General features: G+C 45.5%; 1 protein-coding gene across 4 annotated transcripts in view; it reads right to left on the bottom strand.

The window, feature by feature from the left end:
* Positions 1 to 24,608, bottom strand: part of KDM3A (lysine demethylase 3A) — a 546,931-nt gene that overhangs the window by 433,898 nt on the left and 88,425 nt on the right. For all 4 annotated transcript variants that reach the window (XM_029592841.1, XM_029592851.1, XM_029592832.1 and 1 more), the window contains one exon: positions 15,409 to 15,511. In XM_029592841.1, coding sequence (XP_029448701.1) covers positions 15,409 to 15,511 — 103 coding nt within the window. The remainder of the gene's footprint in view (positions 1 to 15,408; positions 15,512 to 24,608) is intronic.

Here is a 24,608-nt window from a genome sequence, read left to right as displayed (position 1 = left end):
AACGAAATCACTGTGAACCTGGAAGATGTAGTAGGCCAGATTGACGAACTAAAGAGTAGCAAATCACCTGGACCGGATGGTATGCATCCTAGGGTACTGAAGGAACTCAAATGAAATTTCTTATCTATCAGTTAAAATTTGTAACCTATCATTAAAATCATCCATTGTGTAACCCCAATATTTAAAAAAGGCTGCAGGGGGCAATCCGGGTAACTATAGACCAGTGAGCCTGACTTCAGTGCCAGGAAAAGTAGTAGAAACTATTCTCAAGATCAAAATCGTAGAGCATATAGAAAGAAATGGTTTAATGGAACACAGTCAACATGGATTTACCCAAGGGAAGTCTTGCCTAACAAATCTGCTTCATTTTTTTTGAAGGGGTTAATAAACATGTGGATAAAGGTGAACCGGTAGATGTAGTGAATTTGGATTTTCAGAAGGCGTTTGACAAAGTCCCTCATGAGAGGCTTCTAAGAAAACTAAAAAGTCATGGGATAGGAGGCGATGTCCTTTCGTGGATTACAAGCTGGTTAAGAGACAGGAAACAGTAGGATTAAATGGTCAATTTTCTCAGTGGAAAAGGGTAAACAATGGAGTGCCTCAGGGATCTGAACTTGGACTGGTGCTTTTCTGGAAAGGAATACGAGTGAGGTTATCAAATTTGCAGATGAAACAAAATTATTCAGAGTAGTCAAATCACAAGCGGATTGTGATACATTACAGGAGGACCTTGCAAGATTGGAAGATTGTAGTAGTGACCAAAACAAAAGGATCAGTGAACACCAGGAGTTCTTCATTCTGCACAGATCATAAAAAGCCCGACTCGAGCAGAGTTTCGCTCCTTTGAGCTGCTTCAGGGGGTATCAGAACAAAACAGATATAATCTCATAAAATCATATAAATTTATTTTTATTTATTTAAATTCTTTTAATATACCGATGCTCAAGACAAAGTCTTATCGTACCGGTTTACAGTAGAACCAGGGGAAACCATTTAACTAGAAGAAAGGAGGTTACAATCAACAGGGTGTACAATTCAGGACAACTAAGAGAGAAAGAATTAGTTTAACATAACGTTACTAGGAGTAATGCATAATAGCAAAAACAGTTGATTAGCCAGGGGTGCTGATTTAGCAGCTAATTTGAATATGCAGTTCGAGCATAACAGTTCCTTTAGATAAGGGGCAGTGGAGGCTTCAGAAAGGGGCGAGGGAGGACAGGGGCGTGGTTATAGGATCCAGGAGAGGAGGAAAGGTAATAAGGGAGAGGAGTGAGAGTCATTGCTAGTTGGGGAGTGACTCTTCAGGGGAAGGCTTGAGAGAACAGCCAAGTTTTCAGTTTCTTTCTGAAGGAGAGAGGGCATTATTTTTGGCGTAGATCCAGGGGTAGTAAATTCCAATAATGTGGTCAGCAGTGGACAGTGCTCTTTTTTGAATGGAGTTGTGGATGGAGGATTTGTTTGGGGGAGCCTGGAGAGATCCTTTGTATGCAGATCTGATCGATCTTTTGGAACAATGGAGTTCGAGTGGGATTTTGAGTTGGATTGAAGAGTGATGATAGATGGTTTTGTGGATGATGGTCAAGCTCTTGAACAGTATTCTATAATTGATGGGTAACCAGTGTAGGTTAAGTATCGGTGTGATGTGGTCCTTACGATGAGAATTTGTAAGGATCCTCGCTGCGGCATTTTGTAGCATCTGTAGTGGTTTAGTTGTGGAGGAGGGGAGGCCGAGCAGTAGCGCGTTGCAGTAGTCAATCTTTGAAAACAGTATGGCTTGAAGGACTGAACGGTAATCATGAAAGTGTAGGAGAGGTCTTAGCTGTTTTGGAACATGTAGCTTATAGAAGCATTCCTTTGTAGTGTTAATGAACTTTTTGAAGTTCATTCTGGTGTCCAGAATGGCACCGAGGTCTCTCACCTGGTTTATTAATGGTATGGTCGGGTTGCTGACAAGGGGGTTATTATCAGTGGGAGAGATGACGAGGAGTTCTGTTTTGGACGTATTAAGAACCAGATTGAGACTAGAGAGTAGGAGGTTGATGGAGTGAAGGCAGCTGTTCCAGAAGTTTAGGATGCTGGAGGTGGGATCCGTGATGGGGATTAGGATCTGCACGTCACCAGCATATAAAAAGTGGGTAAGGTTGAGACTTTCTAGTAGCTGGCATAGTGGTATCAGGTAGATATTAAACAGTGTAGGGGATAGTGAGGAACTCTGGGGTACTCACTGATTGGAAGGGACGGGGTGGGATTCTTTGTGGTTTATTCTAACTTTGTAGTTCCTGTTATTGAGGAAGGATTTGAACCAGATGAGTGCAGAGCCTGTGATGCCGATTTCCGCCAGACGGTTGATGAGGATTGAATGGTTTACTGTGTCGAATGCTGCTGAGATGTCGAGACGAGCCAGTAGGTAAGATTGGCCTTTGTCAAGACCCATCAGGATGTTGTCTGTTAACGAGAGTAAGAGTGATTCCGTGTTTAAGCATTTCCGGAAACCGAATTGAGAAGGGTAGCGAATGTTGTGGGAGTCAAGGAAATCTGTGAGTCTGTTGTTGACTAGTTTTTCCATTAGTTTGGCGATAAAAGTTAAGTTGGCAATGGGGCGGAAGTTTACGGGGTTGGCTGGATCCAGGTTGGGGTTTTTTAGTAAGGGTTTCAGAGAAGCAGTTTTTAATGAGTCCGGGACTGATCCTTGAGCTAGGGAGCAATTTATGATGTCAGCCAATGGTTTGGCTATGGTGTTCGGGATAGTAAGTAAGAGTTTGGAAGGTATTTGGTCTGTTGGATGAGACGAAGGCTTCATTTTCTTGATTATAGATTCGATTTCCAGGGAGGATGTGAGTTCAAATGATTCTAGTTTATGGATGAATGGGGAAGGGTTTTGGACAGGTGGAGGCTGGGTGTTTGATGTTGTCAGAGGTGCGAGTAAATTTTTGATTGTTATCAAAGAATAAGGCCAATTCCGTAGATTTGTTTTGGGCTTCTTGTTCTGGGATGATTGGAGGAACAGGAGTGGTGAGGGCTGCGACATATGAAAATAATGGTTTTGGGTCGTACAGAAAGCTATGTATTTTTTTGGCATAGAAATCTCTCTTAGTATGTAGTATGGTGATCCTGTAATGGTTCATATCAGTTTTATAAGAGGCCTGAGAGATAGAGGAGGGGTCCTTACGCCAGCGTTGTTCTTTGTGTTGGTCTTGTTTGAGCTTTTTCAATTCTATTGAGAACCAAGGGGCTGTTTTTTTTTTAGGACGGGCTGGATTGATTTCTTTGGAAGACATGGGGCACATTTTATTTGCTACTGAGCACGTGATGTTTAGCCAAGAGTCCATAGCAGTGTCGGCATTAGAGAGGTCCAAGTTAGTTAGGTCCTTGGCAAGGCTGGTGCTGAGGTCTTCCAGGGAACATGGTTTTCTGAAATGGATAGTAGATTAGGGATGATGGGAGTCGGTTTTTTCTTTATTGGTAATTCCGTAGATATCAACGAATGATCTGACCAGGGGATGGGGGTACAGGTGGGGGTGGTAGTGGGTGAGATGGATTCATTTATAAATATGAGGTCCAAAGTGTGACCTGCTTTATGTGTAGGTTTGTTTATAATTTGCTTAAAGCCCATGGCCTGGAAAGAAGATAGGAAGGCTTCACAGTTGGAGGTGGGAGAAGGGGAGTCAACATGGATGTTGAAGTCTCCTAAAATGATAGCTGGGGAGTCTGTATTGATGTGTTTGGCTATGATTTCGATGAGAGGAGAAGGGTCAGAATCTAGGAGTCCGGGGGGGGGGCATATATTAGACATATTTGTAGCCAATTGGATTTGAATAATCCAATTTCTAGTTTAGTCTATTTAAAGGCTTGATGGGATAGTCTCAGTTCTTTTTTTGCAGCTAACAATATTCCGCCTCCTCTTTTTTTAAGTCTAGGTAGAGAGAAGTCGTAGAGCTGCACTGAAAGTTGATTGATTAGAGCTGTATCTGTGTTTTGCAGCCAAGTTTCGGTGATAGCACAGATATCAGGTTGGGTGTCCAAGAGGTGGTCATTGAGCAAGTGTGATTTTTTGTGAGGGATTGAGCGTTGAGAAGAGTTAGGGTGATTAATGAGAGACCCAGGAATTGGGTTAGAGGAGAGATCATGATGGGAATCAATGATTTCTTTGAGCGTTGAAGATTGTGCGTGGGTAGTTTATCTCTGTTAAGGAATGGGTGTGAGATAATAGGGATGGGGTACGTTTGAAGCATGGTGACTTTTTTAGAATGATACTTGGATGGTTGCTGGCAGAGATGAGTGCTGGATGGTTGCTGGAAGATATGAGTGCTAAGAGAGGCTAGAGGAAACTGGAGCAATGCTGGATGCCTGTGAAGATCCGGTGTAGTAATAGAAGGATTAAGGTAAAGGTTGCAGATGGCTTAGGGGGGGCCCTATTCTGGGGCACACTAAGGGGCAGGCCCCTTAGGTCACGCTCCTTCGGGCACGCGACACCACTGGGAGGCGCGAAGATTTAAAGCCCTTCCCCGCGCCTTTTGATAGGCCTAGAGCTTCTCAGGGGGCGCATCACTCACCGCATGAGTTGGACGGCTTCTTTTTCAATTTTTGCTTTCACTTTTTTTTTGTGTTGCATTTCCGTTGGCCGCCTCTGCACGGCTCACTATAAATACAAATAAAAACATATACACCATATAAGCAAAGAAATTATAAGAAATATAAAATCAAAATATTCAAGACAATCAACGAAAATTATAACTGACAACACAAAAATAGTCTGATATTAAATTAAATGAGTAATGAATTGTGATATTCCTTCCTAATAACTGTGTGTAATTGTATATATGCTTGTGTATTAAATTAAATGAACTGATGCAGTCTATTAAAAATAATTTATTAATTTTAAAATGTAAATACCTATCATATTTGATGCCAGTGGTTGTCTCCATACAGCAGTTCAGCTTCTCTGAGCATGCTGCAAATGTATAAAAAATAAATTAAACTATCCTACTCAGGATTAAAAACATTGTAACAAATTAAAAAGCACTTTGAGACAGTGTAACATCAAAGCATGCTCAGAGAAGCTGAACTGCTGTACAGAGCCACCACTGACATCAAATGTGATAAGTATTTACACATTAAAATTAAATTTTTAATAGACTGCATCAGTTCATTTAATTTAATACACAAGCTTATATACAATTACACAGTTATTAGGAAGGAATGTCAATTCATTACTCATTTATCAGATTTGTGTTTCTTGTCACCGAGTTATAATTTTCGTTGATTGTCTTGAATATTTTGATTTTATATTTCGTATGATTTCATTATGTTTATATGGTGTATATGTTTTTATTTGTATTTATATGTTTTTATAAGAGATTATATCTGTTTTGTTCTGATAGCCCCTGAAGCAGCTCAAAGGAGCGAAACTCAGCCTGAGTCAGGCTTTTTATGATGTTCTTTGCAGAATAAAGAACTCCTGGTGTTCACTGATCCTTTTGTTTTGGTCGCTACTGCAGTATTGGATCGGTTTCCGGTTTGTTTTTTTAGACTGGAAGATTGGGCATCCAAATGGCAGATGAAATTTAATGTGGACAAGTGCAAGGTGTTGCATATAGGGAAAAATAACCCTTGCTGTAGTTACACGATGTTAGGTTCCATATTAGGAGCTACCACCCAGGAAAAAGATCTAGGCATCATAGTGGATAATACTTTAAAATCGTCGGCTCAGTGTGCTGCAGCAGTCTAGAAAGCAAACAATGTTAGGAATTATTAGGAAGGGAATGGTTAAAACAGAAAATGACATAATGCCTCTATATTGCTCCATAGTGAGACCGCACCTGAAATACTGTGTACAATTCTGGTCGCTGCATCTCAAAAAAGATAGTTGCGATGATATACACGTTATAAGATGAAAGTTTGTATTAGTCATCGGATGCTAGCTTGTTTTCTTCCCAAGTATATATTTCACTAACAGGCCTATTGTTCAGACGTGTTTACCATTTGTAGTCAGTTCACATTTTGTTCTGTACAGTATGGTTTGTGAAACTGTGAAACTCCAATAAAAAGATATACAAAAAAAAAAAAAGATAGTTGCGATGGATAAGGTACAGAGAAGGGCAACCAAAATGATAAAGGGGGTGGAACAGCTCCCCTATGAGGAAAGGCTTAAGAGGTTAGGGCTGTTCAGCTTGTAGAAGAGACGGCTGAGGGGAATATGATAGAGGTCTTTAAGATCATGAGAGGCCTTGAACGAGTAGATGTGAATCTGTTATTTACACTTTCAAATAATAGAAGGACTAGGGGGCATTCCATGAAGTTAGCAAGTAGCACATTTAAGACTAATCGGAAAAAATTCTCACTCAATGCACAATTAAGCTCTGGAATTTGTTGCCAGAGGATGTGGTTAGTGCAGTTAGTGTAACTGGGTTCAAAAAAGGTTTGGATAAGTTCTTGGAGAAGAAGTCCTTTAACGGCTATTAATCAAGTTTACTTAGGGAATAGCCACTGCTATTAATTGCATCAGTAGCATGGGATCTTCTTAGTGTTTGGGTAATTGCCAGGTTCTTGTGGTTTGACCTCTGTTGGAAACAGGATGCTGGGCTTGATGGACCCTTGGTCTGACCCAGCATGGCAATTTCTTATGTTCTTAAGAATTTCAAAATGAGTGGAAACTTCACCGAATGAGGAAGCATGCCTTGTATCTCACATCAAGCCTTAAACACATTCCAAACTCTACCATAAGCTAAAGACATGAAAAAACTTCCACACTTGAAGCAAGGTGGAAAACAGTAGTGGAAAATCCACGCTTCAGCAACCAAGCCCTTACAAGGGCCTTTCCATAAGATAAAATCAAGCCAGATCTTTGGGAAGAACAGATATCTTTCATGGCAGATCTCTGTGGATTGTAAACTGGAAAGATAGTTTACCAGGAACATCCACAACTGTGTATGCCACAGCTTCCCAGGCCAAGCTGGAGCCACCAGAAGCACCAATCCCATGTGTCTTGATTTTTCATATCACTCTGCCGAACATGAGCCATGAAGAAAAGGCATACAGAAACTTGCCTTCTGGCCACTCCTGCCTTCATACTGTGTAATATCACCAGAAGTCTAAGGAAGTAGATCCCAGAAGACCACTATGAGGTGGCACGCCTCATCTGACATCTCCCAGTCTCTGCCTGCTGAGAAAATAGTCTTATGTTGACCTTTCCCGGCATGTGAAAAGCAGAGATCTCCTGAATATATACCTCCGCTCAGTCCCTGACTGGACTATGTCCTGCGACATTTGCTGGTCTTTAGTGCTTCCTTGGCAACTGTCAGTCTGACCTTACTCTGTCCACTTGGCCTTTCAAGCGGTCAACAAACCGCAAGCATGCCAGCTGAAAAGCATGCACTTCCAGATAAGTGATGCCCCAGGGAGTCCCTGCACCATCACCTCCTGACAGTGAGCCCCTTTACCCCGAAGGCTTGCGTTCCTCATGTGCATCAGCTAGTCCAGGGTCTGCAGGAAAACCCTAGCTTAGATCATCTACTTTCAACCACTACTGCAGTTGGATGCTGACCTACACCGGTAACTGAAGCTACATCGAGCAGTCCTGAGACTGTACCAACAGTATGTGCTGAAGACATATGCATCCTTACCCATGGAACCACCTCCAGGATGGCTGTCATCAAAACCAGCTGCTATAGGTAAGACCACAGTGTCGGGAGGAATACCTCTGTCAATAGCCACACCTGCACCAGGCAGTTTCTGAATGTGGCCTTCCAGCAGGAAGGTTCTGCCTTGCTTCATGTCAAAATGAACACCGAGATAGTTCAACGTCAGACAGCTGTAGAATGCTTTTAGCCAGGAGATCTCATGTGAGAGGCCTGAAGACTCCCTTCCAGGCTCTTGGCCCAAAATTAACCAAGTTAGGTACGAGAGAACCAGAATGCCACTCTCAACCCTGCCGCTATCACCACCCTGTGACTAGGCCAAAAGGTAACACTCAAAACTGATAATGCTACCCCAAAAACTGTGAACTGTGGAAAACCACTGATGCTCCAGCCAAATAGGCATTTGTAGATACACCTCTGATAGATCCAGAAATGTAGAAATTCCCTACTGCATTGCCATCATCACCAAGCTTAAGGTTTCCAAATGGAATTAGTCACTCGCCAATGACGATTTAACCCCCCTTTTTGGTCCACGATGTCTCGAGATGAACCTTCCTTCTCGGTAATAATTAAATAAGTAGAACAGCAGCCCATATCTTCTTGTGACTTGGACACGAATCACGGCCCATCAGTTCAGGAGCCTTGACAAACTCCACTGCCTGCCTCTTCTGTGGAGAGATGCAGAGAGATGCCGTGAAGATGACCCTAGGGATGCAGAGAAGACTGCAGAGCATAGCCTTCACTTGTCACTCCAGAGCCCACTGGTCTGACACGAACTTTATGTCCTTTTGAAGGAGATAGGCAACTCCTTATCTCCTGTTCTGCAAGATGTGCCACAAACCTTCGCTGAGGTGGTCAGGAGGCACCTCCACCCCATCTGGGCTGCCCAGGCCAAAAGGACCAAGCCCATTTCAGGGGCTGTCTGAGAAGCTGCCCTACTAACAACTGAGGAACCTGGACTCATTTATTGGCCTTTTTTTTTTTTTTTAAACTCACTCCCAAACAAGAGTGATCCTTTAAGGGACAATTCTGTAAGATTAAACTCTGAAATTGTATCAGCCGAACAGCTCAATCATAGCTGCCTTCTTGCTGCTATCCTCTGGCAGAAGTATGAACCAGGTCCAGCCTACATCTGCCAAAAAGGCAGCAGCCGGTTCCATCACTGCCCTGGTATTCAAACCAGACTCAAATTCCTGAGATCAGATCAGACAAGTGCAAGCCACCAGGGAGCAGCAAGAGGCTACCTGCACCCTTTGATGCCGCTCCTTCTTCCACAGGAATGATCGCCCACTTGGTGACATACACACCAGCATATTCCCATTTTAGATAATGCAACTGCTCTCTTGCTGCAGGATCCAGGGAGTATAGCCCTACCAAGGCTTAACCCCCTTTAAAATTAGTTTCCAGAGTGTCCCATCCAAGATCATCAAGCCTTGAATAGCATCCATAATGGAGAAGTAACTTCTTTGGCTCAGAAATAGAATTAACACCCAGCACTCCCAAAATCTTCTGTGTCAGGGTGAGAAGAGCCGGCAACTTATTTGACAATACTCTAAGGATCGCTTTCGTCATCTGTGGCACCTGGATCCCAACTGGTGACCCACAGCAGGCAGAGGCATACTCTGACGTTTACCTGCAGCACCCAACTATCCTAAAGTTTTTTGGGGTTTTTTTTGTTTGTTTTTTTTAGGTTGGCCGGCTTCGCTGAACATACCTGTAGAAAGGACTGCTGCCCTTGAAACAATTCCGCCCAAAAAAGGGCAGAAGGATCCATACCAAAACCAGGAGGCAGACTGACACCCATCGAATTTTCCTCCACTGCTGAAATGCAGTTGGGGGGGGGGGGCCTCAAAACCAAGTGAAAAGTGACAGATCCCCCTTCCAGACCCATTCCCACATCCTGCTGGGAAGGGCTGGGCTCAGCAAAAGCCAGCAGGAGTCAACTCTCCCTAAGCCTCTGAACAGCATTGAGAAGATCAATGTACTGCTGCCATATGTACTGCTGGCATGTATGCAGCATGGTAAAATCGCATACATGCCAGCAGTACATATGGCAGCAACATACACACACGGCAGTGTATATCGCAAGGTGTTTAGGCTTCTTTAATACCAGCACCATGGATAAAAACGTCCATTAGCAGCAATCTTACAAAAAGCGACTGACAACTATGCATCTATACAAAGCAAAACCGTACAGAACGCCCAAGCATGGGACGCCTCCATGTATAACTGCATACCATGGACGCTCAAAACTTGTGTACCCAACCACACAGCCCACTCTGGATGCTCAGGCGTGAACAGACCTCAGGCACTATACTGCAGCAGATCTGTGCAGAAAAAAAAAAAGCACAACCACCACATGGCAACAAAGCCTGAGAGCGGGGCCTAGCCCAAAAAGCTGCTCAACCCGCCAAAACTGCTATGACCCCCCCATCCCCTCACAGAAGTGGAGACAAACAAAATAGCCTGCCAAGGCTCAGAGACCAGAATAGAAGAGAGGGTGAAAAGAATACTTAACATTCTCTTTCATTTCCTCCTACTTCTCTTCACCACCCCCACCCTTACCTGAACTCAGCCCATCCCGACCAAGTACATAGTCTATCTCCGGCTGCAGGGGGAGAGGGCTAATGCCTTCACTGCCAGCACGGCTTCCTGCATCCGCTAACCTTTCAGCTGGTTCTCTCCTGGTAGCTAAATTCATGCCAGAAAACCGGCTACAGGACCAAGGCACTCAACTGGTGCGTAAATCTCCTTCTGGGTTTTTTTTGGGTTTTGGTTTTTTTTTTTTTTATATAAACAAAAAGCACAGAAATGTACAAATGACTGCAGAAAAGGACAAAATGGTCGATCCAATCTACCCAGCAATCTTATGGTAGTTTGTGCTGAGCCATATAGGTTACCCATGCTTATGTTTCCCAGACCATAAAAGTCAGGACCCTCGTTGGCTGCTGTTTGTATCCAGTTCCCCGTTATACCCCCTACACCGTGCTTAGTTTCCCACACTAGCTCTCATTGTTTGCTGTTGAATCCAATTCCCTGTTATGCCTTGCCATTGAAGCAGAGATCAATATTTGAGTTGCATCAAAGTAAACAAACAGTCTTATTGGTTAAGGGTAGTAACCGCCGCATCAGCATCTTACCACCATACTTGTTCCCCCAGACCATAAAAGTTAGGGCCCTCAGCTGCTGAACGAATCCAATTCCTCTCTTCCCCCTGCCATTGAAGCAGAGAGCAATGATGGAGTTGCATTAACAGTATCAAGGCTTACTGGTTAAGGGTACTAACCGCCACATCAAGTTACTCCACGCATTTATTTCCATCCTTTAGAGTTCCTCAATATTTTTCCCATGCCCTTTTAAATCCTTTCACTGTTTTGGTTTTCAACACTTCTTCCAGAAGGGCATTCCAGACATCCATTACCCTCTCTGTGAAGAAAAGTTTCTGACCGTGGCTCTGAAGCATCCTCCTTGGAGTTTCATTTCATGACCCCTAGTTCTACTGATTTCAGGCAATCCCCTGTAGGAAATATACGTCCACCATCTGCTGGAGAAAGAATACTGGCAGGCTGATGTCTGTGCATGGGTATATATACCATGAGATTAACTTTGCATCATCTCGATCTCTTGGTAGAAATGCATAACCCACTGGTGTGTGGATTAACCTCTCTGAATGCTAAGAAACAAATTCAACAGATTTTAAAAATAAATTAAAAATGAATTCAGGAAAAAAAGAAAAACAGCTTAGAAATATTACAAATTGTTCATTTAAATGGAGATGACAAACTGCGCTCAATGCATCAATCTGGTTACTAAACAGTTGGTTTATTCTGCAAATTATGTTATCTTTGGATTCTTGGGGCCTGCTTTCAACACTAACGGAAAATTACATATGCACAGTTGAAAATGCTCTATGAACCTACTTTTCTTCCCCCAACCTAAGCATACCCCCCAAAAATACCCCCTTTTTAAAGTGGCCAAAAGTATGCACTTTGTTGAATACCGTTACTACTGTGGAAATTCTGTCCAAACACCCCCCCCCCAAAAAAAAAAAAACCAAGATTCTAAAAAAATTCTGCAAACTTTATATTGGTCAAAACAACAAATACATGACAGTCTAATTTAAAATGTAATACATAAAAAGTTGCAGAATTTAAAATATTTTGAGCAGAATTTCCCTAGAAGTTCACTGTAAGAATCTCTCCCACCCTCTCTCACTACTCCCCTGACCAGTCTACTTTCACTTTGCCCTCTCAGGCCCCAACTTCTCCATCCCCTGCCACTCCCCCCCCCCTCCCCCTCTAGGCTCAATCCCTTCCAATCTAACTCCACTCTCACGCATACACCTTCACACAGGCTCCCTCCCTTCTCCTATGTACGTGCACACACACATTCCCCAGGCTCGCGCTCAACAGGGCCTACTCCATCTTAGCCACAAATGGGACAGGCCCTCGCTCACGGCACACCGGGGCCTTGTCCACTTTCGCCATGAGCTGAGACCGTCCCGCTCGCAGTGAAAAGTGAAGCAGGGTCCGCGCAGCTCCTCGTGAGGGGAAATCTGCAGGAATCCTACGCTCTGCAGTAGCACAGAATTCCCACAGTACTAATACCATGCATATTTTTAGCTGCACTGAAGGAGGAAAATTTTTTAACAGATTTAAATGAAATACTTTTTACCTTTCTAAAAGGCTTTGAAAGTTATTCCTACTATGATAAACCATCTATATAAATCAGGCCCTTTAAAAATTGAAGCACAAGGAAAATTGTAAAATCTTGGGTCAGGTACTCAAGCTTTTCTCCACATCCACAGAGTGCAAATTAAGACAAAAATTGTTCAGCCATACCCATCTTTCAACTTTTTCTTCCTATATCTAGTCAATTTGTATTTAAAGAGAAAAAATTCCAGACTTTCCCTTTTCCCCAAACTGCTCATTAACACTGCAGTATAAGAAAAATGTGATCAATAATTAGTTGTTTATGTCCCAAACAGGTATTTAAGTTGCATTCTGTGAAGGAGGGCCCTATGATTAAACAAGCATGGAAACTAAAATGACCTCACTTCGAAGAGCACCCTTCAAGAAAATAGCTAAGGTACTTTGTATATGGACTAGCAGCCACTATCACAAGACCACATTTTTGTTTGCATGCCACACCAGTGCTCCACCTAAAATCCTGTTTTTCCTCAGCCAACATTGTCAAGTTAAGTGTAAAACACTGATAAGACAGGCGAAGAGAGAATTTGAAATGAAGTTGGCTGTAGAGGCAACATATCCGAAGCAAGAAACTTGTGAGGAGTCGGATGGACCGTTAGATGACCAAGGGGTTAAAGGGACTCATAGGGAAGAGAAAGCCATTGCAGAAAGACTAAATTAATTCTTTGCTTCCGTGTTTACTAATGAGGATGTTTGGGAGATACCGGTTCCGGAGATGGTTTTCAAGAGTGATGAGTCAGACGAACTGAACCAAAATCACTGTGAACCTAGAAGATGTAGTAGGCCAGATTGACAAACTAAAAAGTAACAAGTTGCCTGGACTGGATGGTATGCATCCTAGGATACTGAAGGAACTAAAAAAGTGAGGTTTCTGAAGTTAAAATTTGTAACCTATCATTAAAATCATCCATTGTAACTGAAGACTGGAGGGTGGCCAATGTAACCCCAATATTTAAAAAGGGCTCCAGGGGCGATCCGGGAAACTATAGACCAGTGAGCTTGATATCAGTGCCAGGAAAAATAGTGGAAACTATTCTAAAGATCAAAATCGTAGAGCATATAGAAAGACATGGTTAATGGAACAGTCAACATGGATTTACCCAGGGGAAGTCTTGCCTAACAAATCTGCTTCATTTTTTTTTTTTTTGAAGGGGTTAATAAACATGTGGATAAAGGTGAACCAGTAGATGTAGTGTATTTGGATTTTCAGAAGGCGTTTGACAAAGTCCCTCATGAGAGGCTTCTAAGAAAACTAAAAAGTCATGGGATAGGAGGCGATGTCCTTTTGTGGATTACAAAAACTGATTAAAAGACAGAAAACAGTAGGATTAAATGGTCAATTTTTTCAGTGGAAAAAAGGGTAAAACAGTAGAGGGCCTCAGGGATCTGTACTTGGACCGGTGCTTTTCAATATATTTATAAATGATCTGGAAAGGAATACGATGAGTGATGTTATCAAATTTGTGGATGATACAAAATTATTCAGAGTAGATAAATCACAAGCAGAATGTGATATATTACAGGAGGACCTTGCGAGACCGGAAGATTGGGCATTCAAATGGCAAATGAAATTTAATGTGGACAAGTGAATGGTATTGCATATAGGGAAAAATAAGCCCTTGCTGTAGTTACACGATGTTAGGTTCCATATTAGGAGCTACCACCCAGGAAAAATATCATCATAGTTGATAATACTTTTAAATCGTCGGCTCAGTGTGTTGCAGCAATCAAAATTCCTAAACATTCTATTTGCTTTTATTAGAAAGGGAATGGTTAATAAAATGGAAAATGTCATAATGCCTCTGTCACTCCATGGTGAGACCGCACCTGGAATACTGTGTTCAATTCTGGTCGCCGCATCTCAAAAAAGATATAGTTGCGCTGGAGAAGGTACAGAGAAGGGCAACCAAAATGATACAGGGGATGGAACAGCTCCCCTATGAGGAAAGGCTGAAGAGGTTGGGGGCTGTTCGGCTTGGAGAAGAGACAGCTGAGGGGGGATATGATAGAGGTCTTTAAAATCATGTGAGGTCTTAAATGAGTAGATGTGAATCGGTTATTTACACTTTCAGATAACAGAAGGACTGGGGGCACTCCATGAAGTTAGCAAATAGCTCGTTTAAGACTAAATTGGAGAAAATCCTCACTCAACGTACAATTAAGTGCTGGAATTTGTTGCCAGAGGATGTGGTTAATGCAGTTAGTGTAGCTGGGTTTAAAAAAGGTTTGGATAAGTTCTTGGAGGAGAAGCCCATTAACTGCTATTAATCAAGTTGACTTAGGGAATGGATTCTGCTATTACTGGCATCAGTAGCATGGGATCTTCTTGGTGTTTGGGTACTTGTCAGGTTCTTGTGGCTTGGCCTCTGTTGGAAACAGGATGCTGGGCTTGATGGGCCCTTGGTCTGACCCAGCATGGCAATTTCTTATGTTCTTAAACCTCTCTGCAACCCAAAATTTGCTGACTCTAACTGCTAGTCTTGCACATCCTGAGATCAGTACAGTTAGAAATACTGGCCCAAGAGCTTAGCAAATGCATGGGCAGCAGAGAGCTTTTACAAGTGGATCAAAACTACTGGCTTACAGCAAGGGTGACCCACCCCTGCCAGACAAAAGTTCACTGTGAGGGCTCTGCACTCCCCTGTTATAGTGATGTTGCTATTTTTTTTGGCACATGGGCAAGAGGTTGCTGACCCCTGATGTAAGTTAAGTTTACAGCACAACTGCCCACAATGCATTTGTTCTTAAAAAAAAAAAATTCCATTTCTTGTGCTAAAAACCTGCTGAGTTTCAAAATCAGGAACAAAGTACCACTTACAATCTTTTTGCACAGGATAAAAGCGTCAGTTTTGCTGATTAATACTGTGGCAGGCAGTACTGCAAACCATTCTGAACAATGAACTATTACATCCCAGCTAGAAGTCTTCTTCAGTTCTGCATCCAGTTAAAAACACCTTAAAGCACAGGACCACTGGTGAAAAGTTTGATTTTAGGTAGGAAAGATTTGCAGAAAACACTTTCATATCATGCCTATGCAGGGTCTCTTTTCTACAATTACCTACCTTGTAACAAACGACTCTCATCCAAATTCTTCTTAATCAACGACTGAATTTCTTCATTAACATTCCGATTATCCAAAAGAGAATGTCTTAGACTTTCCACTTTCTAAAGAAGTTAACCATTAAATAATGAAGTGTACATTAAAAAATTGGGTCATTATACACACATTTCAGGACTGCAGAACAAAATTTCACAGATCTGATGAATTTCAAGAAGAGTACAATTCAATGGGCATTTTAATCTGAATATTTATTTAAAGATTTTTATATACCGACAATCATTGGGAACATCTTATCGGTTTACAGATAAAAGTAATGCAGTAACAGGCTTTGCAATGAACACGGAACAGTAATAATTCTAAAGTATCAAAAAACAAGAAGAGGAGCTATAAATAGAACGCATAATTGTAAGTTATATAATTGTTGTAAATGGAGAAATTACTTACCTGATAATTTCATTTTCCTTAGTGTAGACAGATGGACTCAGGACCAATGGGGTATAGTGTACTCCTGATAGCAGTTGGAGATGGATCAGATTTCAATCTGATGTCAGCCCTAGTACATATACCCCTGCAGGAAGTGTAGCTCTATAGTATTCTCCTCGAAAAGCATTGTGGCTATATGTATGACTGAATAATTTGAATAACTTGATTAACTTTATAACTTGGATAACTTTTATAACTTGGTTAACTTAATTTGGACAGGATGAATTGGTTATAGCTGGAGACTGCCAGTGCCCTCAACCAGTAGGATGGGTGTCCTAGCTGAAGGAAAGCATGGTTTACCCATGAATCACTCGCTCTCGGGGATGTCACCCGAGAATTCCATGAGTAACGGCAGCCGAGGGTGGGATGCTGAGTCCATCTGTCTATACTAAGGAAAACGAAATTATCAGGTAAGTAATTTCTCCATTTCCTAGCGTGTAGCAGATGGACTCAGGACCAATGGGATGTATAAAAGCTACTCCCGAACCGGGTGGGAGGCTGCCCGTGACCCACTTAGTACTGCCCTTGCGAATGATGTGTCCTCCCAAGCCTGAACATCCAGGCGGTAAAACCTGGAAAAGGTGTGGATGGAGGACAATGTAGCCGCCCTGCAGATCTCGGCGGGTGGCAGCATCTTGGTTTCCGCCCAGGACACTGCCTGGGCTCTAGTAGAACGGGCCTTGACTTGTAAAGGCGGTGGCTTGCCTGCTTCTACGTAGGCTGCCTTGATGACTTCTTTGATCCAGCAGGCTATGGTCGCTCGCGAGGCTGCTTCCCCTTGCTGTAAAGGGCGAATAGATGGTCCGTTTTTCATACGAATTCCGACCTTTTCAAGTATCAGACTAGGAGCCTGCTGACATTGAGATGGCGTAGACTTCGAGCCTCTTTCGAATTCTTATGCTCATCTGGCGATGGTAGCGAGATGGTTTGGTTGAGATGGAAGTGAGACACCACTTTGGGGAGGAACGACAGAACTGTGCGTAACTGGATGGTTCACGGGGTGAGTCTGAGGAACGGCTCTCGGCAGGACAGTGCGTGTAGCTCAGATATAGCAAATGTTGCTTACCTGATGTAACAGGTGTTCTCACAGGACAGCAGGATGGTTGTCCTCACAAATGGGTGACATCGAGGATGGAGCCCACCACGGAAAACTTCTGTCAAAGTTTAAACAGAACTTTGACTAGCCCCTACTGGGCATGCCCAGCAAGGCACTGACCCTGCAGCCAGCAGGGGTCTCCCTTCAGTCTGATTTTCAAAGCTACAGGCAGTGCCTAAAAAGTAAACACAAAACAAACCCAACACCGCGGGGTGGCGGGCGGGTTTCGTGAGGACTAACATCCTGCTGTCCTGTGAGAACACCTGTTACATCAGGTAAGCAACATTTGCTTTCTCACAGGACAAGCAGGATGGTTGTCCTCACAAATGGGTGAGTACCGAGCTGAGGATGTCCTGACTTGCACCAAATGCACCCAATGACGTGCAACAGGCACAACAACTGGGGTGGAATTTGGTAAAGGGCATCCGCACCCTACCGGGAAGGTGGAAGGGTGTTGGTACATCACGTTGGAAAAAGGTTACGCAAGACAGATTGGCCGAAGATGGAGTCCTGCTTTCCAGCTTTGTCCAAACAATAGTGGGCTGCAAAGGTATGGAGAGAACTCCAGGTTGCAGCTTTGCAGATGTCAGGAAGCGGCACCGATCGAAGGTGTGCCACTGACGTCGCCATGGCCCTCACAGAGTGTGCTTTCACACGGTCTTGAAAAGGAATGCCAGCTTGCTGATAGCAAAAAGAAATGCAGTCCGCCAACCAGGAGGAAAGAGCCTGCTTACCCACAGGATGTCCTAACTTGTTAGGATGGAAAGAGACAAATAACTGAGTGCTCTTCCTGTGAGCAACTGTACGGTCTAGATAAAAAGCTAGAGCTCGTTTGCAGTCTAGGGTATGCAGAGTCTGTTCCCCGGAGTTGGAGTGGGGCCTGGGAAAAAAGATAGGTAGTATGATGATTGATTAATATGAAACTCAGAAACTACCTTAGGTAAAAATTTAGGGTGAGTGCGGAGTACCGCCCGGTCCTGCAGGAGCTTAGTGTAAGGCGGATAGGTAACTAGGGCCTGCAATTCACTAACCCTGCGAGCTGAAGTGATAGCCAAAAGTAATAACACTTTCCATGTGAGATACTTTAATTCACAGGAGTGCAGAGGTTCGAAAGGAGGTTTCATTAGACGACCAAGAACCAGGTTAAGGTCCCAAGATGGGGCCGGAGGACGTAAGGGTGGCTTCAGATGGAGCAAGCCTTTAAGAAAACGTGTTACCAGGGGTTGTACTGAAATAGGGACACCCTGTACACCTTTATGGAAGGCGGCTACCGCACTGACATGCATCCTAATGGAAGAGGTCTTTAGACCGGATTCTGATAGGTGCCATAAATAGTCCAAGAACTTAAGAGATTGGACAGGAAAGGGGATCAAGGGACTAAGAAGTGCACTATGATGTGTACCTTTTCCATTTATATGAATAGGATCTTCTGGTAGAGGGCTTTCGTGAAGCTATCAGGACACGAGAAACCGAATCCGAAAGGTTAAAAGGCTGAAGGACTAACCTTTCAACATCCATGCCGTCAGGGACAAGGCTTGGAGGTTGGGATGGAGGAGGCATCCGTCGTTTTGAGTGAGCAGATGCAGATCCGTTCCCAGAGGGATGTGCCTGCGGATGGAGAGATCCTGGAGTATGGGAAACCACACTTGGCGTGGCCAGTGGGGTGCTATCAGGATCATGGTTCCTCCATCCTGGCGTAGCTTCACGAGAGTCCTTGACAGAAGAGGAAGTGGAGGGAATGCATAAAGCAGACCTGTCGTCCACTTGAGGGAGAAGGCATCTCTCGGCTGAAAGTGTTGGCTCCGAATGAGAGAGCAGTAATCGTCCACTTTGTGGTTCTGAGGGGACGCAAAGAGGTCTATGCGGGGAAAACCCCACTTGTGAAACAGAGAGGTCACTACCAGAGGATCGAGTGACCACTCGTGTGGCTTGAAGACACGGCTCAGCTGGTCTGCCAATACATTGTCTACTCCCGGCAGGTAAGTGGCCCTGAGGTACATAGAGTGGGAGAGGGCTTCCGCCCAGATCTGCGCAGCTTCCTGACACAGAAGGAAGGAGCCTGTGCCTCCCTGCTTGTTTATGTACCACATGGCCACTTGGTTGTCCGTCTGGATTAAGATTATCTGATGGAATAGATGATCTTTGAAAGTTCGGAGTGCATAGCGGATTGCGCGAAGTTCCAGGAAATTTATCTGGTGTTCAGCTTCCTCTTTGGACCATAACCCTTGGGTTTGTAATTCGTCCACATGGGCTCCCCAACCGATGTGAGAAGCGTCGGTGGTTAGGATTACTTGCGGATCCGGTGGAAGAAAAGGTAAGCCCTGAAGGAGGTTGACCTGAGTTGTCCACCAGGTTAAGGATAGGCGCAGGGCCTGTGTGACTGTGACTATGGAGGACAGAGGCTGAAAAGCTTGAATCCATTGGTGTCGTAGAGTCCATTGTGTTACTCTCATGGCTAGTCGGGTCATGGGAGTGACTTGAACCGAGGATGCCATGTGTCCTAGGAGAATGAGGAACTGGCGAGCCGTGGCAGTGTTTTGAGACTGGAGCTGGCGAGCCAGGGATATTAGGGTATGGACCCTCTGAAGAGGAAGGTAAGCCTTTGCCTGCAAGGTGTCCAAGTCTGCTCCAATGAAGGATAAGGTTTGAGACGGGACCAAGCAAGATTTCTCGTAATTGACAAGAAACCCTAAGGAAAGGAGTGTTTGAATTGTCAATTTTAGGGAGGATTGAGCTATGTGTTGGGAGGAGGCCCTGATTAGCCAATCGTCCAGGTAGGGGTAGACGTGGACACCTTCCTTCCTTAGGAATGCTGCTACCACTACGAGACATTTGGTAAAGACTCGTGGGGCAGAAGCCAGACCGAAAGGTAGGACACGGTATTGATAATGGTCGTGGCCTACAAGAAACCGCAGATATTTGCGATGGGATTGTGTGATCGCAATGTGGGTATAAGCGTCCTTGAGGTCGAGAGAGCACAGCCAATCCCCCTTTTGCAACAGAGGAAGCAAGGCGCCCAGGGTTACCATCTTGAACTTTTCTTTTTGCAGATACTTGTTGAGGGCCCGAAGGTCCAGAATTGGACGTAGCCCCCCTGATTTCTTTGGTATTAGGAAGTATCTGGAATAGAATCCTTTCCCTTGTTGACAAGGAGGGACGGGTTCTATAGCATTTGATTGTAGAAGAAGGGATACTTCTTGATGTAATTGAGTGAAATGGCTGGTTAGACTCCATGCCTGAAGGGGCGGGGAGTCTGGCGGAAGTGTTATGAAGTTGAGGTGGTAACCCTGTGCGATAATTGCTAGCACCCACTGATCTGAGGTGATCTGTTTCCAACGGTGTAAGAAGTGGAACAGTCGACCCCCCACAGGGATGTGTGGAAGAGGGAGATGGCATGTGCTCAATACAGGGAAGTCAAAGGCCCGCCGTAGGCCCAGGAGGTGGGGCTACAGTAGGTCTTTGCTTTCTCGGCTGACGAGGCTGAGGCCTGTTAGAGGACCGTGCAGGACGAGCCCTAGTTGACGGAGGGTAGTAGCGACGTGGTCGAAGTCCTTCTTTTGCGGTTGCTTGGAGGTCACCTCAGGTGGGACAGATGAGAGTTGTTTCAACGTCTCATGGTGGTCTTTTAACTCCGCCACAATCTGTTGAATTTGCTCTCCAAACAAATTGTCGCCTAAGCAGGGCAAATCAGCAAGACGATCTTGGACTTCTGGGCGAAGGTTGGATGACTTTAACCAAGCCCAACGTCTGGCTGAGATGGCTGTGGCTGAAACCTTCGTGGAAGCATCGAATATGTCATAGGCAGTCCTAATCTCGTGCTTCCCTGCCTCAAATCCCTTGTGAAGAAGGGCTTGAAGCTGTGGTTGGTATTGGTCCGGCAACGTGTCAGCATAGTCTTGCATCTGCTTAAAGATGGCTCTGTTGTATTGAGTCATGTAAAGTTGATATGAAGCTATGCGTGAAATCAACGTAGCTCCATGATACACTTTCCGTCCTACACTATCGAGGAACTTGTTGTCCCTGGTAGGTGGGGTAGAAGAGTGCGGCTTAAGACGCTTGGCCTTCTTCTGCGCGGACTCAACCACAACAGAGCGATGATCCAGTTGAGGTTTTTGGAAACCTGGTGCTGACTGGACAAGGTATGTGGAGTCAGCTTTCTTGTTAACTGGTGACACCGATGAAGGAGATTCCCAGTTTTTCTTGAGCAGATCCAAAAACACCTGGTGTATAGGGATGGAAGCGATGATTTTTGGAGCATCCAGAAATTGAAGTAGTTCCATCATCTGGTGTCTGTCATCAGCTTCAGATTGTAGTTGAAAAGGTACAACTTCTGACATTTCTTTCACAAAATTAATGAAAGATAGATCCTCAGGAGGAGATCTTTTTCTACTCTCTGTAGGAGATGGTGGCGAAGGCAGATCTGTGTCAGAAGAGGTATCATCATCATCACCCCAGGTATCGTAGGGATCATGTGTGGCTTGTAGCCCTGATGGACCTGGCTGAGGCTCTGAAGGCATCGATGGAAACCGAGGTGGAATCGGTGCAGTAGGTGGAACCAGAAATGGCATCGATGGCTTCGGTGCTGCCGATGGAATCGGTGCCTGGCGCGGAATCGATGGAGCCGAAGGATAAATCGGTGGAGATATACCAGAAGGTACCGATGGAACTACCCCGGAAGGGGGAATTCGAAACGGTGTTTCTCCTGCCGATGAGAAACCAGTCGGAGACGGTGGTGTTGTCGATGGCACTGGAATCACCGATGGAAGGGCCGTTATGAGTGCCTCCATGCGGCTCAGTAGCGGTGCTAGCGCTTGTATCAACGGCTCGGTGGTCGGTTCCCTCCTCGGTGGCGAAGCCGGTGCCGGCGTCGGTGCCGGGGGCGGCACTGGAACCGGTGCCGGAGACGGTGCCGATGGAGGTTGTAATTTCTTCATCGCTTTCTCGATGGCCTCCTGGACCAGGCGGTCCAGTTCTGCCCGGAGACCAGGGGTAACCATACCCGGCTCGACGGGAGAGGGAGGCTGAGGCAGGGCCGGAGGGACCACCGTAACCGGTGGGATCACGGCCCCCACACCCCGAGAGGGTGAGGGTTTCCTCGATGCCGGCGAACGAGACGTGGAGGGCATCCGGTCTGTTCGCGGCTTCTTTGTCGGTGGCTCGGCTTGAGCAGAGGTCGATGGCTGTGGATCCTCGACAGGCCGAGACTTATGCCGTCGATTGCGGTGCTTTTCTTTCCCATCCCCTCGCCCATCCGGGGAAGGGACGGGAGTCGACGGCCGAGAAGCGATCGATGGCGGACGGTCACCGGAGGGTTGACGATGATGGTACAACTTCGACGGTGCCGGTTCCGATGACGTCGATGCTATCGATGGCGTTGGGGTTGGTGCATGGAAGAGGAGCCCCATCTTCTCCATCCTGGCTTTGCGACCCTTGGGTGTCATTAAGGCACATTTGGTGCAAGTCAGGACATCATGCCCACTACCCAAACACATTACACAAACCCTGTGGGGGTCTGTGATGGACATAGTCCGGGTACAATCCGGACAACGACGGAACCCCGTTGCCATGGCTGGAAGCCAAAATTTAGGCTGGGGATCGGTAAGTGCCCACAGGCCTCGAGGGCCAAAATCGACGGCAGTCGATGGAAGAAGGCAAAAAACTTACCGGGTTCCGTAAGATGACTAAAAAATTTGTCGAAGGGAGACCCCTGAGGGGCAAATTTTCTTAGGAAATTAATTTCCAAATTCCTGTCAGGAACGTGGTTAGAGAGCTCCTTTCACCGCGTGGCAACTGCAGCGCGGAAAAAAGAAGACTGAAGGGAGACCCCTGCTGGCTGCAGGGTCAGTGCCTTGCTGGGCATGCCCAGTAGGGGCCAGTCAAAGTTCTGTTTAAACTTTGACAGAAGTTTTCCGTGGTGGGCTCCATCCTCGATGTCACCCATTTGTGAGGACAACCATCCTGCTTGTCCTGTGAGAAACGACGGGCCAAACAGACTGCCAGCAGGAAGGCTGTCTTCAATGTTAATAATCTGAGAGACAGGCCACGGAGAGGTCTGAAGGAGGTTCCTGCTAGGAAATCTAGGACCAGGTTGAGGTTCCAAAGAGGCACTGGCCACTTTAGGGGTGGTCGGATCTGCTTGACTACTTTCAGAAAGCGGGAGACATCCGGGTGAGAGGCTATGGTGCCGCTCTCGCTCTTGGCTCCGTAGCATGACAATGCAGCCACCTGTACCTTGATGGAGTTGAGACAATCCCTTCTGTAGGCCGTTCTGCAGGAATTCCAAAATCGCAGGAATTTTGACTGAGCGTGGTATGATGTTGCGGTCCTCATACCAGGCTTCGAATACTCTCCAAATCCTTATGTTAGGGATGTGGAGAACTTGCGTGCGAGGAGTAGGGTGTCAATTACTGCCCCCAAGTATCCGCTCTTCCTCAGGCGAGTCTTCTCAATGGCCAGACCGTAAGAGAGAATCAAGCTGGATCCTCGTGGAGGATCAGTCCCTGTTGGAGCAGGACTCTGTGTGGAGGTAGCAGAAGAGGGCTCCCTGTCAGCAGTCTTCGCATATCTGTGTACCACGGTCTTCTTGGCCAGTCCGGAGCCACTAGAAATACTGGTCCCCTGTGGTGTTATATCTTGTGGATGACTGCACCCAATAAGGGCCATGGTGGGAAGGTGTATAAAAGTCTCCTGTGGCCAGGACTGTACCAGGGTATCGATTCCCAGGGACTGGGGTTCCCGTCTGCGGCTGAAGAAACTGGGCACTTGGGTGTTGGACCGGTTTGCCAGGAGGTCCATGGTTAGTGTTTCCCAACGGTTTACTATCAATTGGAATACTGTGGTCGACAGCCTCGATTCTCTGCTGAGGTAATCTGCAGCGACGTTGTCTTTCCCGGCAATGTGGACGGCCGAGATTTCTTGAAGATTCACTTCCGCCCATGACATTAGGGGGTCTATTTCCAAAGACACCTGTTGTCTTCTGGTTCCTCCCTGACAGTTGATGTAGGCCACTGTTGTGGCGTTCTCCGGCATTACTCTGACCGCTTTGTCTCAGAGACTGTGACCGAACCATAGGCAGGCTAGTCTGACTGCCCGGGCTTGTAGGCGATTGATATTCCATCCCGCCTCTTCTTTGTTCCATTACCCTTGGGCGGTGTGCTCCCCACCTCGTAGGCTGGCGTCCGTGGTGAGCAGGATCCAGGTTGTTGAGGAAAGTCTCATTCCCTGGATCAGATGGGATTCTTGTAGCCACCATCGTAGTTGGGCCCGAACTCTGTCCGGGAGCTGAAGACGTACAGTGTAATTCTGGGACAGTGGATTCCATCGTGATAGTAGTGAGCGTTGTAGGGGTCTCATGTGGGCTCGTGCCCATGGCACTACTTCCAGTGTGGATGCCATGAGGCCGAGGACTTGTAGGTAGTCCCATGCTATGGGGCGAAGTTCACTCAAAAGGGTTCGTAACTGGGTCATCAGTTTTGATCTCCTTGTCTGTGTCAGGATGACCTTGTCTTGTTTGGTGTCGAACCGGACTCCCAAGTATTCTAGAGATTGGGAGGGATGCAGGCAGCTCTTGTTTGTGTTGGATCACCCACCCGAGGCTCTCCAGTAGAGTTATGACTGTTTGT

Source organism: Rhinatrema bivittatum, chromosome 1 (assembly GCF_901001135.1).
Source record: "Rhinatrema bivittatum chromosome 1, aRhiBiv1.1, whole genome shotgun sequence".
Taxonomy (NCBI): domain Eukaryota; kingdom Metazoa; phylum Chordata; class Amphibia; order Gymnophiona; family Rhinatrematidae; genus Rhinatrema; species Rhinatrema bivittatum.
Note: the sequence above shows the minus strand (reverse complement) of the source record. Positions and strands in the feature narration are given on the sequence as shown.